General features: G+C 35.7%; 2 protein-coding genes across 2 annotated transcripts; one reads left to right on the top strand and one right to left on the bottom strand.

Annotated features, from left to right (window-relative positions):
* Positions 1-57: 57 nt before the first annotated feature.
* LOC135685190 (patched domain-containing protein 3-like) lies at positions 58-11533 on the top strand. The gene is made up of 6 exons (XM_065201031.2): positions 58-213; positions 4826-5102; positions 5496-6641; positions 7047-7998; positions 9154-9291; positions 9465-11533. Exons 1-6 carry the CDS (start codon positions 200-202, stop codon positions 9623-9625), a joined length of 2688 nt encoding a protein of 895 aa, XP_065057103.2. The 5' UTR covers positions 58-199; the 3' UTR covers positions 9626-11533.
* LOC135685189 (uncharacterized) lies at positions 9203-15020 on the bottom strand. The gene is made up of 5 exons (XM_065201030.2): positions 14618-15020; positions 11775-13986; positions 10838-10906; positions 10326-10450; positions 9203-9335 (listed from the first exon to the last, which is right to left on the bottom strand). Exons 1-4 carry the CDS (start codon positions 14947-14949, stop codon positions 10331-10333), a joined length of 2733 nt encoding a protein of 910 aa, XP_065057102.2. The 5' UTR covers positions 14950-15020; the 3' UTR covers positions 9203-9335; positions 10326-10330.
* Between the last annotated feature and the right edge of the window lie 210 nt (positions 15021-15230).

The raw sequence follows: 15230 nt of genomic DNA, 5'->3' as shown, positions 1-15230 counted from the left end.
GCTGGTCAGCAAAGTATCATGTCCACGTGACGTTTGGTATTCGAAGAAGGAAATTTGAACCAAACGCTATCAATGACGTCATACGAAATGCTTGTGGCTTATGTGAAGGCGGGACTGTAATATCCGTAAATAAAATGAGCAGGTTCTTTTGGATTCAAAAGAATTTCTGCGAGCAACAGTGAACACAAGATAGGCAGATATGGAAAACTCAAGGTAAAGAATAATTTTCTTTTATCGTGAAATGAATATAGCTAAATTCAGTGAGTCAAATCTTTTCGTTTTTCATGTTTATTTGGTCGTTGTATTTTCTAAGAAGTTGACTTTTATCAAGGAAAAATGTATGAAGTTCGGGTCAAAGGTAAAGGTTCGATTTGCTGCTCTAAAGCAAGTTAAGAGCTTGAAATTTTTCCATAGCTCTATCAACGCCATTATTCACTCATTATTACCCTTTTGTTATCATAAATTCAATAGAACTTGTTGAGGAATGCTGGTTCTTTGGACTAACTTATTGATTGGAGAAAAGGAAATCAGAAGTAGAGTATTCTATCCCCTTCCAAAGAGTATGATTAAAAGGAAATCAACGGCCCCTTTTCTACCCCCTTCCAACGGCCCTACATTAGCAACAAATTATTTTCTACATTAGCAACAAAAAAAATTTCATCAGATAGATTTTTAGCGGATAAACTTCGTGGAAAAAATTTCGTAAAACTTTTCAGAATTTCGTCGTGACAAAATTTCGTCGTATTCAACACAGAGATAGCAACATATTACCAAAATCTTATGAGCCAAAACCATTCAGGTTGCTTTACCATACCATAAGTACCGACTTCATGGAGACTTGGGGACTTGAAAACCCGTTCGGAATTTGGCTCAACCCCCCAACAGCCTTTTCACAAAGAATAGCATTTCAAAAAACCGAAATTAAAGCGGTACATTCACTCAGTTTATGCAAAGGTGTGATCAAAAGATATGATTTTAGCATTAAAAGAGTCTCTACTCTATATCTATATGGTATGTTTATAAACAGAGTATAATTAAAAGTATAAGTATAAAAAACGAAGTATAAGTATAAGATTCAAAAAACAAAACTCAATCTTCACCAGGAAACGTTGGTCTGGAAATTTTGCTTCCTGTAGAACTCAAAATTTGGGTTGAAAATGCAAATACCTTGAACGAATGAAATAAATAGTATAGTTTAGTATAAAATAACAGAGGTGGAATCCTTTGAAACGAACGAAGTTAGTTCAAGAATGATGATGATGATGATGATGATGATGATGATGATGATGATGATGATGATGATGATGATGATGATGATGATGATTAAAAGAGGAATAAATGAGGATAATAACGTAATTTGCATTTAATATTTTATTAGAACACATAAATTTTATTCCTGGCCCCATGTATAAGTATTTCTATGCAATTTCTCAAAAATCTTAAGCAAAAAAGTTTGTCGTGACCAAATTTTGTCTCATTTTAAGTTTAGTCGAAGAAAATTTCGTCAAAATGCTTGTCCTAAATTTGTTTCGACAAAATTTTGGTTTTATTGGTTTTTTGGGGTGGTTAATATTGGTTTTAGAATTATCATAGCGAATCTGCCAAAACTAACATGCAGTTTGGCAAAATTTATGATTTGTAAGCCATAGGCCGGTATCAAAAAGGCAAAGAATATATTGAGAAGACTTTTGGTCGTGGAATATGAATAATCATTTTGTCTATGCGAGAACTGCAAGCACTTATTACTATAACCAATTTCATCAAGGAACTTTTTTCAAATTTTAAAGGCAGTCCACGAGATATGCCAAAGTAAAGTCGGAAGGGCACTTTAAAAACGGTATGTGAGTGACTAACTTTTTTATCGAACAACTACTACCGAAAACCGAACAACTACCGGTAATTTTTAATGTAGCCCCCTTTTACTTTAGCTCCCCCTCCGGTCTATACGTCCATGGTTGTAACTAAGGTTTTAATCAAAACAATAAAGGTTCTCTATCAGAGAGTCAGCTGTCTTTAATGAGGAAGAATTCTGCCATTACCAACATCCGCATTCAGTTACAAGGGGACTTCCAATCGTGCAGACGACCACGAAAACATCATTTACTTTTAAAGCAGGACTTACATTTAGCAACAAAATTTAGTGATGCAATATTTAGCAAATTTTTTGCTGTAATTATAAAAAGTATGTACAGGACTTTCCAAAATGAAAATAAAGCTTCAAATTTCAAAGCCTTTATTTTTAAAATAAAGAAGTCCAAAAAGTTTGAAGTCAAATTCACGTAATATTGACAAGAAACTGGTTGTGTCGTTAACATGAAAACGAACCAAAAAAGGAAAAAAGCGTAATCGCCTTCAACCTTGAGAAACCGCTCGAAAATAATTCTTTTAAAATAGGATAGAAACTATTCTTTTCGACCTCAATTTTCTTTGCGGTCAAGCACTGAAAGAGCTGTTAGGCTCAAATGCTGAAAGGATAATGCTATGCCAGAAATGTGACTAAAAACAAATAAAATATAAGTGTATCTTGTTCAGTTTTGAGCAGTCGATAAAATATTTTGTACTTTCATGTCTATTCAGTGTGTCTTATCCTCAGGGAGGGGGGTGTCTATATTTTTTCATCAAGTAAGAACCCCAGGGTCTTATCACAATGGAAAATCCGTCAATATGTTTTCATCGTGCTAAGGCAACAGAATCGTTTCTTTTCGTACCGGTTGTATATTGTCAAAGAAGTGACCATGTAATGCATTGAATATCAAAGAAGGACTAGCCACATTTGTCGCCATTCCACCTTTTCGAGTTGGCTCATATTTTCCGCGTTTCAATTATTAACGAAGGGAAGTGAGTAACGAATCAAAAGAGGAAGAGAAATCTGCCGGTGATTGACAAGTAGCAAGCACAAAAAAGATCTTTCAAATTGTATTCTTCAAGCACATAAAAGATTGATGTCAATTTAAACCACTGACTGCACGAAAGTCAGAATTTCAACTTTTTACCTGCCAGCATACAATTAAAAGCACGTGTTATCGTGCCAGTTCTTTAATGTTTCTTAGTTTTTTCACATTCCGCAAAGTTTAAAACATTAGTTTTTAATACTTAATACATTAGTTCATGGAATCAGCGAAACATATACATAAGATTTCTCCTGAGGGTCACGTCTTTATCATAAAAACCAAACTAAGGATAATTTTTTTACTCTAGTGCTTAAAGTTTTGAAAAGGTTGAAGAGCTGCCTTTTAAGAAACACAAAACTTACTAAATGTAACAGAGCCTAAAATGGAACAGTCGCAAGAAGTTCTTTCCATTTATTTATTGCAATTCAACAAGGAAACAGGTGTCTTCTCGTCTGAAAGAACCAAATCTTTTTCACCTCGTCTATAAAAGAACGAATTTCAAGCAATTTTTTGACGGTTAACAGTCATTAGTACTAAGGTTTTTTAAGTTTTTAAGTCATCTTAGGGTCGGTTTTCTTACAAAAACGCATGTATGACATTTTTCCGTGCAGCTCCGTGACCTAATTTGTGAACAACAATGGCTCATCCACACGCAACTAGCCAATGCCTGCCAAAAGTCTTGGAACACTGACATCAATTTCCAAGGTCAAAACCAATCATCTCCCTCTCCCCCACGGAACAATGTTGGTTTACTATCAAACGGACTAGGATTTTAGGAAGCACTTTCTTTTGCGCTTCTTTTATGATATTTCTCTAAATCATCAACATTGTTTGAGGGGGAAGGGGGCGGAAGTAGCTTTTTTTTTCATGAAAGGAATGAAAGATATCAAATGCAGCGTAAATTGGTGGGTGTTCCAAGTACTTTTGGCAGGCATTGTAGCCTGCCGAAAAGACCTACTGCAGGGGCGTCAAATTAAATCTTTGGGTCGGGCCACAGACAAAATCTTAGGTCACAAGCGGGCCAGATGGATAATTAAGTAATTCATGTGAAAAATATTTAGTGAACAGTGGATTACATGACAAAAAAAACAGTTGTAAGAAAAAAATAAAAAATAATCAATACAAAATGTTACATTTTCTGTGTGCAGAAAGCTCATTCACATCAAATAATGAGGTCAAATAATGCAAATGTTCGCCGTTAACCTTTAAATTGACTTGTACAGCTTCATAAGAGATAACATCTGCTTTCAGAAGTTTGCAAAACATTAAGAACGTATTACTTATAAGAAGCTACAATAATTTTGGCGGGAATTGTACTCCATAGACACATCACAGGGGTCACATTTTAAAACGTTATTGCCTTAACAAGGTCCACAGAATATGCGGGACACATTTGGCCCGCGGGCCTTGTGTTGGACATCCCTGCCCTACTGTTTCGATCACACCATTGAACAGAATTGTTGAACAATGTGGCTAGGCAGCCATGTGATGGAAACACTAGTAAGGGTATGATACATTCACTGGTTTCTTTATAGCTTGGTACATGGGTGGCATTTAATGATTAAAAATGGGAAATTACGAGATAATCTAGGTGAAGTTGACCACTCACCAGATCATCGACAGAAAAGTGACATCTTTAAAAATCCGAAAATGTTCTAAACCGCAGGGAGCAATAGGATTCTAATATTTTTAGCTTGCAACTCAAAACCACTGCCTTCGTCTTAAAACCGTAAGTTCTTTCTGCCTTAATCCCGTGCTTTCTTTATCAATATGCGTTACTACTTTGTCTGTAACATGTATTATAATTTAAAAAAGAGTTTTATTTCAGAACAAGGCACTTTGTGAGCAAAGTAATTAGAAGGCTGCATCTAGTTCCACGTAAAACAAGTCAGATTTGAATAAAAACTAAATTTATTTTGCCGCTTTATCTTCAGACGTGGCTGCTCCATATGGAACACATGGCTGCGAATTTCAGCAAAGTTCCATCGCGCATTGGAGAATATTTTCCACAAATATGGCTATTTCATCGCTGGACGGCCTTTAACTGTCATGATGATTTGTTTAATGTTCACTGGCGCATTGGCTTGGGGTTTAATTAAGATCAAAGTTGAAAGCAGAACTGAGAAATTGTATGTGCCCCCAGACAGCAAAGCTGAAAGAGATTTGGAAGCTGCCAGCAACTACTTCACAGTGCAAAATCGAATAATCAAGGTAGGTGGGTTTGTGATGAGCAGAGAAAATTTTTCAATTGACTTTGTGGGAAAAAATCCCAGACTAAAATGGCTGTCTTCAGGGAAGCAAATAATTATGTAACAAGTAAATTGGTAACATAAATGTCAACTTGGGGAACAAGGAGCGAGATGTGTACAAGGATTTTAAAATAAAAGAAAGAGAAATTTGCAAAGAAATGACTTGAAAGAGATGATTCAGGAACATCATAGCCGGTTCAGATGTATACCGAAAATTTGGGTGGGGGGATATCGAACTATTTGTGATTGAATTTCATTTGGTATCACAAATCTCTGCTGGATTTTTTATTTGAATAAACAAGAATGAAACTGTTAGCTTTTCTACTGTCTGAATCTCTAAATATTCAATTTTTAGGTTATTATGATAAGAAAAGACAGAAGAAATATCCTGACAAATCAAGACTTCAGAGCTGGTCTGGAACTAATGCAAGACATTGTCAACAACACTGCCATTGAGTCAGTTTGCATTAAAGGGAACATAAGTGAGCAACCTTCGCTGAGTGCAGCGACAGCGCAGTGTCTGAGAACAGATCCTTTTCAATTGTTTAAATACTCACAGGGTGAAATTGCCAATGCGAGTATTGCCGGTAAAGTTAATGATTTGATGAGAAATGCAGACTACATCATGAAAAATGGAAGGCCATTATCAGCAAACATACACACGATGCTTGGAAACATGAAGAAATCATCTAATGGTACTATAATTTCAGCGCAAGCTCTTAGGATTGACATCCCGTCAAAATTTCCAAAAACGGACCAGGAATATGAAAGTATTCTTGACTGGGAAGGAAAGTTTCTTAAGTATATTGTCTCTGCTAAAGCGAAATTTGAAAAGAAAGGTTTCGATATTTACTTCTTTACATTCAAAAGCATTGACGATTCGATCAACGAGAGTACAGGTGGTGACGTCTTTCTCATCATCATCACTTTCACCATCATGTGCACATTTTCGAGCGTATCCCTAGGGAGATTTCGCAATCAAGTGACCGGACACGGACTGGCAGGAATGGCTGGACTCTTAGCTGTTACCATGGGAATTGGTAGCTCATTCGGGCTTCTAATGATCTGCGGAGTGAAGTTTCTTGCCATGGTTGGTATTTTGCCCTTCCTGATTTTGGGAGTTGCTATCGATGACATGTTTATAATTCTGGACGAATTAGACCGGACTGACTTCAACCTACCTACCAGAGATATTGTTGCAAAGGTCCTTGGGCGAGTTGGAGGCACCGTTACTATGACAACACTCACAGACCTAGTTGCATTTGCAGTGAGCACAACGAGCGCCTTCCCAGCAATCCAATACTTCTGCGCATATGCTGCGGTTGGTCTCACATTCTCGTACTTGATGATAATGACGTTTTTCGTTGCATTTTTGGTTTTTGATATTAAAAGAATCAAAGCTGGTAGATGGGACATGATTCCGTTTTTAAAAAAGTCTGACTTTAAAATTGACCGGAACAACGGTCTTATTGTAAAGGCGAGGGAACAGATTTCTTCAAAGGTAAGTGTTGATGTTGCACTTCAAGTTTCTTATCCAGCAAGAAATATTGAGTAGTCTCACTGCTATCCCATAAGATTCGCAATCATAATTTTGTAATTTCCGAATGTGTGATTTCTAAAAGCGTTCAATTGGAATTAATGATAAAAATGTGTGGTTGTTCAACTCAAAAATTAAGAAACGAATTAATATGTGTGAGAATTAAATATGCACGAGAAAGAATTAATATGTGTGATATGTAATCCTGTATTTATAGACCTGCCCATGGATGACAGTTGGGGAAATCTCATAACTTCTTGTGTGAAGAACTATTTTGTGCCTGGCCGTGTTTCTGCGGGTGTGATTGGTGCCTTGACCTTTAATTCGTAAAATAAGCTTTTATTGTAAACTCTCATCATCTCTCCATAGATCTTAGGGAAGCTGGGATGGTTTATAACCAACAAGTTTGGCTGCGTTTTTGTTTTGGTTATCAGTGTTGGCCTCGTTTCTGCTGGTGTTGTTGGTGCCCTAAGGATAACTCAGACATTCAAACTGCAAATGCTTGGTAAAGATGGATCAGACTACATAAAGTACCTCGATACAGAGAGCCTGTACTTCCAGAACACAGTTGCTGTCAGCATTGTGGTTCCTGGCTCATTCAGTATTGACACGGCTGAAGGGCAACGTGAATATGCCAAGTTAAACAACATAGCTGTTAACAGCGATCCGCTTATCATGAACAGGTCCATTGACTGGTTCAATGAATTCAGGACATGGTCAATATCTCAAAACAAGAGCATTACCGGAGCAGATTTCATTACGACTCTTGCAGAGTTTCTTAGAATTCCGAGATACGCACAGTATGGCTCTGATATAGTGTTCTCTAACGACAGGAGGCAGATTAAGGCATCAAGGATTGTAGTGTTAATGGATAATAGTAAAGATTCCAGCGAAGGAAAAGATGCTATGTTAAAGCTGCGAGAAGCATTAGACAAAAAAACCTCAATGAAAGCATACGCAGCGGCAGTTGCATTTCTATATTTCGAGCAATACGTCCTTATTGTACCAGAGACAACTCGAAACGTCGTTGTCTGCGGCATTACTGTCTTGATAATGACCGCACCCTTTCTACTGCATCCGGGAATTCTCCTGCTTATGGTTGTCAGTTTTACAGCCTTGATTTTTGAGCTCATGGGTATGATGGCATTATGGAGTGTTTCCTTGAATAGCATTTCAATGATCATTCTCACTATGGCTATAGGCTTCTGCGTCGATTACAGTGCCCATGTTGCGCATACCTATGTGACATCAGATGCCCCAGACGCAAAGATTGGTATAACTGGTGCACTGAAAACCACTGGTGCCAGTGTTGTTATGGGCGGTAGGTATTTATGTTTCCTACTGTTGGATTTGCGATGTCAACCGTTATGGTAGTTCAAGAACATCCGCAGATTAAAAATGGTCCACTTAGTGGGAATTAAACAGGGTCAAATGCAGGGAGAAAGCCATAACCTAGAACAGTTGGGTGACAAGAGGAAATATTTGAATGAAAAAAAAACCTTTTTCAGTTTTTGCAAGAAGTATTTTAGGGACGTTTTGTATCAGCTTGTATAACAAGGTTTGATCATTAATGCAAGCCCAAATGGTTGAAAACCAATCTTTTAAAAAATTTCAAATTCCACAAAAGAAGAAAATATAGCGTATACATTATCTTTCAGCCTATTGAAATATTTTGAAAGACGTAAAACAGGTAAAACCATGGGGTGACTACGATACAGTATGGCAAGGAATAAGTGAAATCTAATATTCCTAACGCTGGAGGAAGATGTACCCGTATCTTTTCGCTAAGACATAGCACCTTGTAACATCAATTGATGAAAAACGAAAAGCTATGAGACAATTAGTTTTTCACATGGAAGCATAGGCGTACGGAGCGGCCGCCCCCCCCCCCCTCCCCCACCATATTTGGTCACTGTCATGGGAGAGATTCGTATTTCTTTTGAGGAAAACTCGAAAGTTATTTTGCAATGTGTCATGTTTTAAAAAATGCTTATTAGTTAGCCTTATTTTAATGACATTGCATAAGATTGCTCGATCAATATTATAAGCTTTTATGTGTAAGAGTATACTCCGTAAAAATATGAACATTAGTATTTTTCGGGCAAAAAAATTTGAGCTTCCCCCTCTGATCTGAACTCACCCCGTACGCCTATGCATGGAAGAAAGCAAAACCAATAAACTTAAACTTGTAGTTGCCATAGTTAAAACTTCGCGACTCTGTTTTAGTATACGGTATTTAATTGTTTCTTCGTTTTAAATTTAAAGCTATTCCATAACTATGATTCTTACAATACCTTTAAAAAAATAACAGAAGACAGGGCAAGTAACTTACTTGAACTTCTGGCACTATAACTGGAATTCAAGTTCAGAAAGTTTTAGAATAGGCATTCAATGAGGTAAAGTAGAAGTACGATAATGTGAAAGATCTTTTTGGCCAAATTTTGACTAAAATTGATTATGAGACAATTTCCTTTAGGTTTTACAACGTTTCTTGGTATGGTGGTAACAGCCTTTGCATCGTCAGAAATCTTTCGAATATTCTTCAAGATGTTCTTGGGCATTGTTGGTCTTGGACTCTTCCATGGATTGGTGGTTTTGCCCACATTAATTGCAAGTAAGTAGAGGCATATGTTTCCTTGATTAGACCTTCATCATTGTCTGGAGGAATTTCAATTAAAGTTCAAAATTTTTTAAACATTTTTCTAGATCGCCTGAAAGCCATCACGAAAATCTATAATTGGTGAACAACTGATGATCAATACTTAATTAATAACATTTTTATTTTAGTTTTCAAGATATCAAGGTCTGGGGAAATTGAAGCAATTGATGGCCCCTGCCAGAATGTTACATTGAACAGAGTAAGCTCTGATAATGGCAGCTTCAAAGTTCATGTTGATGATAAAGAGGGTTCCAAGTCAACAGTGTTAGCAAATGAGAATGCAACATAAATGGGATTGGAACTACATCGGTGTAATAGTATGTCAGCAGTTTGACACTAATCAAACATGTACATATACCTGCATTAATCATTGTTTTTTACATTCTATGAAGGTTTTATAGAATTAGAACTCAGGAAAACATATTATTACTGACTCCCCATCGAAAATCTTCCTGCAGCAAAATCAACTTTTAGAGGGACATAGTATATCAATTGGCGTTACCCTTTCATTTTGAAACTATAGTAAATAGCACTATACATCTAGCAAACCAACACTATCACAAAGTTTAAAACAATATTAAACAATTAATTTGATCTTGCTTTAACATTTAGTTCTGCGATAACAAAGAAGAAATGCATCTAATGTACAATAAAAAGTTTTTTATGGCAGGCAATTTTGATTGGAAGGCATGCCATAAAGGCTTATTGCCATAGTATGTAGACATTTAAAATTTAAATACACTGCTTGTATCTTTGTTGAATAATATAGAAAATAAAATCAATGCATAACTTAAGATTTGGTGGTAACATATTTGATTTAAGATTGGTTTCTGGTAAGATTGCTTATCAAAATTCAGTCATCGTGTAAGATTAATGTAGTAAGCCCAGACTGAGAACAAGGCCTAGATATGTCTCAGGAGCAAAGCATTTTATGGAGGAATTTACACAATTTACAAGAAACAAATTTACATAATTTGCAAATAGCTTACATTGATTAAAGAAATCCTGATGATCTGCAGTTGAAAAAAAGATCCATCATCCATTGCAAAATCTGATCCACATGAATGTATTCAGTTTTGACAAAAGGCATGTTGTTAATTCTTGCTTTCAAGTCCTGTTATTTGGAAAATAGGAAATAATGATTTTAGGAAGCTTCTCTTCAAGTGTAATCATCTCTTCAAGATGTTATGTTAAACAACTGACCATAATTCTGAAGCTAATTCTTAAATAGGTTAATTTTTCTTTAACGACTTATGCCTTCGTAACTCCTTACCAAACCCTTTTCAATACACAGTCAGCCAGAAATGATTTTAGTTGTAAACACATACAATAGATCTGCAATATAATGAATAAGTGGAATTTTGAATGTGCAGCTATTCTATTTTTGTCCCAGGAACAGTTAAGGGTGAAAGTCTTGGTAACATAACTTCGTGAAGGAATATCAAGCAAATAGGAAAGGTATTGGCCAATTATATAATGGTGACAATGATAAAAAACCTACTTTAATATGTTTCAAAGTGCCAGCAGCTTCTGTTTGAATTGCAACTTCCGAATCTTTACTAATCGATTTCTAGAAAAAAACACTGATAACTCTGCAAAACAATTTGGGTAAAAAAAACATAATTTGGAGGAATCAGTATGCACTCTGTAAAAAATGAAAATATGGGTTCTGCGCTGTTTTTGAACAGCTGTGATATAGCTGGAATTTTAGGGGGATGGGACTAGAAACAGGTGGGAAGGGAACAAATGATGCACAAAATTTGGGGTCCAAGGTCAAAGCCTGAACACTTCCATGGATTTCCAGATTTTATGATTTACATTTCTATAGTGTATATTCCTTACCACATATGCTAAAGGTCATGGGGCAACTTAAGTCTAAAAGTGTGTCTTCTAGACCTAATTAATTTCTACTTTTGCCTCAAGCAGTTCTTTGTCTCTATCTCTACTCTATTCCTTATCAAAGGCAACTAAAATTATTTCTTACTGACTGGACAGAGATTTTTTTGTTAAGATTTTAAGAGCAGGTAGCATTTACAGCTTAAGATCCAGCTTAAGATCTTAAGATCCAATTATTTCAAATAATAATGGATTACTTTCATTTATTGTTTAGTTCTTTGTTTTTTGTTACTTAGTGTGGTGTTTAAAATTTTCATAAAATAACCAAGCGTGTTGGCGTGTTATAAATGCATTTGCTGCTCTTGTGTCACTTTTGTTTTCTCAAACTTGATGTGTCAACATTCAAAGTGCACAACTCTGGTCATTCAAGTCAATGAAAATTCACAAATTCTTTACACACAGGTCTGATGTAAAAAGAAAAAATTGCACAAAACATTGGAAATAACCTAGAACATTGGTTCAAATATCCTTATAAATTAAACATACATTAATTAACTTGTGTAGTAATTGCTAAACAGTCACACTTAAAAGAAGAAACTAACCTCAAGTGGTGATATAACTGCTGAATGTGATTGAATCAGCAATGCAGACTCCTGTCCTTCAATAAATATGCTTGGACTGTCCACTGAAGACTGTCTATCTTTTTCCACAATATAAAACTTCACTTCATGCATACAGGGCAACACAATAGCAATACAGCCATCCCTTGAGAGTCTTTCTTGTAAGCTTTGATGTGGGAACAAATTTGAAATAAAGACTGACCAAGCATCTTGTATTAAAGAAGTGGTTTTGTTTTCATTTGATGAAAAACAGGAAACAGCAGATGTGGGTAACAGTAATTTTTTTGTTGGCTTTGCACTAAATACACTAGATTCTTGAGGTTCGGCTTCACTAGTCTGGTTGAAAGATGATATAAAGGACCTTTTGCAATTACACATTGTCTGAGAACCAGATTTGGAAAAGATTTCTCTTGTGATAAAAAATGTCCTCTGTGTTGTGTCTCTGCCTTTGGCATTTGAAAGATCAAGTATGTTAACATGGCAAACATTTAAAGGCAGGAAAATGCAGCTTTCGTTCACTTCATTTAATCGAGTACTGTAAAAGTTAGTTAGGGTAGTTGGGCAAGGGAATACCAGTTTGAACTCCAATTTCAGTGGTAGCAAGATTTTTGCTTTAGAAGCATCAAGTGACCATCTATAACATGTATTTGATCTCGAAGGTAAATGCTGTATTCTAAAAGATTTTGTGATCATCTTCAAATCACCAAAGCAAGAATTATATGATACTTGTCTAGCAATGACTGTACATTGTAGGTTCCAATATTCAAGAATTAGATGGTCTGACTTGTTCTGTAGCTCAATATCTAAATACAAAATATTATCAGTTTCTAACAATGCATTTCTGACTCTGCAGGAAAGCATTTGATCACCATTCTGCAACTTTCCTTTTGCATTGTAGAAAGCTTTCATCAAATTAATAGTTACAGATGAAGCTCTCCATACAAGAGACAAAACTTTATTTTGATTCTGTAATAAATGCTCCCAAATCTTTAGATTTTTTTGCTCCATCTTCAGTCGACTTAGCAAGGATTTCATTCTTTCTTTATCTGTAGCCTTGGATATGGATATAGGCTCGAGTGACTTCTCTAATGCCACACTATAAAGGCATCCCCTCTTATTTGTTGCTATGAAGAACATAGATAACTGACTATGATCTTTTGCTAGAAAGGTTCTTTGAGAGAGACAAATAGCACTTAATGATGAAATTGTATAAACTGGTTTTAAATGAGGGGCAATACAGAGGTTCTTGTCTCTCTTTACGACAATATCAAGGAACAGATTTGATATGTGAATATCAACCCCAGTTGCATGAATAAGAAAATCTGCAGCTGAAGAGACTGAGAAAACTGGTCCTGGAACACAGCTCACATTGAAGGGCGACATATTAAACTTTTCTTCTGGTTGCAAAACTATCAAAACCTTTCCAGATTTAGCAATAATCAAAAGTGCACATTTCTCTTCAAATTTCTTCCTGATTTCTGAAACGTGACTTTCAATCAAACTCCTTTCCATTCTCTTTTCCTGCAGGTCCCATTCTTGTTGCACATTGATCTCCTTGACATCCAGTCGCAAAGTATCACATAATGGCTGGTGCAAGTCACAGAGAAAATTAGTTTTACTGCCAAACTGTTGAACAATTGTCTCTTTATCAATATTCTTGCCAGATGTATCTGATTGAATTCTGAATGGAAAAGTACAAATTTTCCCAGCATCATTTGCGCACAGCAAAACATGTGGTGTAGATGAAGCATTGCAAACTGAAAAGGTTGATGCAAACAAATCCCTTCCCAATGTCAAGCCAGAGTTAGAAGGTAAAGAACAATTGTGGGATATGATATCAAAATATATGGATAAGGTTGTATTTTCAACATTCTGTCCATTAGATGAGTATCTTTGCGGATAACGAACTTCTAAAAATGGCTGAGAAATAATGCTGTCTTTCTCAATCTTAACTTTATGTAAAGTGTGGCTTTTACTTGCGCTTTGCTTCACAACAATTAGTTCTTGTCCAATGCAAAACATTTCACATATCTCCATGTCACAAATCAACTTGCAACTTTCATCAGGTTGTGATGGAAAAATGTTTGTGCAATGACCTCTTGCATATTTTGGTTTCTCGGAAGCAGAATCATCAAGTAAGGCAGCAAAAATCTCAGACCTGGCACTTGATTTATTGGCTTCATCATGATGATGGCTACGAAAAAAAACAGCAACTGAAGCCTCTATAACCTAATCATTGTGATATTTTTCTGCAATATTGCCTTAATGACATTTCACTTTCTCCTATGAAACTGAACTTAATCAAATTAAATTGCTCACAGACAACTTAATACAAAAATAAGATTATAATGGCAATTATTTTGTTAGTTTGTCCTCTCAAAAGAGTTCAGCAGGGGATATACTTTACTGAAATTGATAAGAAAAATACAATATAAATTTTATAATGTTTATAATAAATAGAAAGCAATGAGATAGAGATATGTTTTGCTACAGATTTTGAAAATATAGCTGTTTAGCGAGAAAACACATATCAACTTGACAAAACATGTTGGTTAGACAATAATAAAACTATGTAAATATATATTTAAACAAAAATAAAACTGATGATGGAAATACTTGGGATGGGAGATTGAGCAAATCCTTATCAAGGATTAAAATGTTTTTTTTAGGCTAAATATATTTATTTTAGAGAATCATAAAAATTCGCTTTGTACCTGATTTAATAGTAAACTAGCTATATTTGATTTGATGGCAGTAAAAAGCGTCTAGCTAATTTTGAGGCCAACACACCAGTCAGTAAAAAATTCGAAAACATAGTTAAGTACCCTGTCTGCCCCCACGGCTTCCTCGATGATATTTCTGCAAATGAAAGCTTCCAAACTGTTCCATCTGCAGTCAATAAAAGTAGGCACTCAAGCTCTTCGCATTCTACTGCCTTCACAAGATTCGATCTGAACCTCCATATTCTCTTTAACTGCCAATCAAAACAAATAGGCCTAGATGTCGTCATAGACTCATTCTTTTTAATTGACTCTAAAATATACAAAAATACATCGTACACAAGAAAAGCAAGGTATTTCTTTGAAATCTCCAGTATGAATATATCACGAGGTCTGCCTTGCCTCTGAAATACTTGAAGAGATTTATGGCAAAACATTTCGTTGTAACGTGACGGCAATGGCAGCCCCTTGTCAAAGTTTCCCGCCCTCTTGAGAGCTCCTTCGCAGAGTACGCGTGACCGCTACCCAATTTTGTTCGCGAAACACGCAAGACACAAAATTGTAAACATACACAAAAAAAAGAAGTTAAAAAGGGGGCATTCGATCCTTGGTTTTTGTGGAGACAACAAATCAATATTCTAGAATTCTATTTTCTAGTGGAATACAGACAAAATTCAAATCATTCATAACTTCCAAAGGCAAAGTCTGTCAAAATGCA

This window comes from Rhopilema esculentum, chromosome 15, assembly GCF_057945365.1.
Source record: "Rhopilema esculentum isolate cy_ngs chromosome 15, ASM5794536v1, whole genome shotgun sequence".
Lineage (NCBI taxonomy): Eukaryota > Metazoa > Cnidaria > Scyphozoa > Rhizostomeae > Rhizostomatidae > Rhopilema > Rhopilema esculentum.
This window is presented reverse-complemented; position numbering and strand designations above follow the sequence as displayed.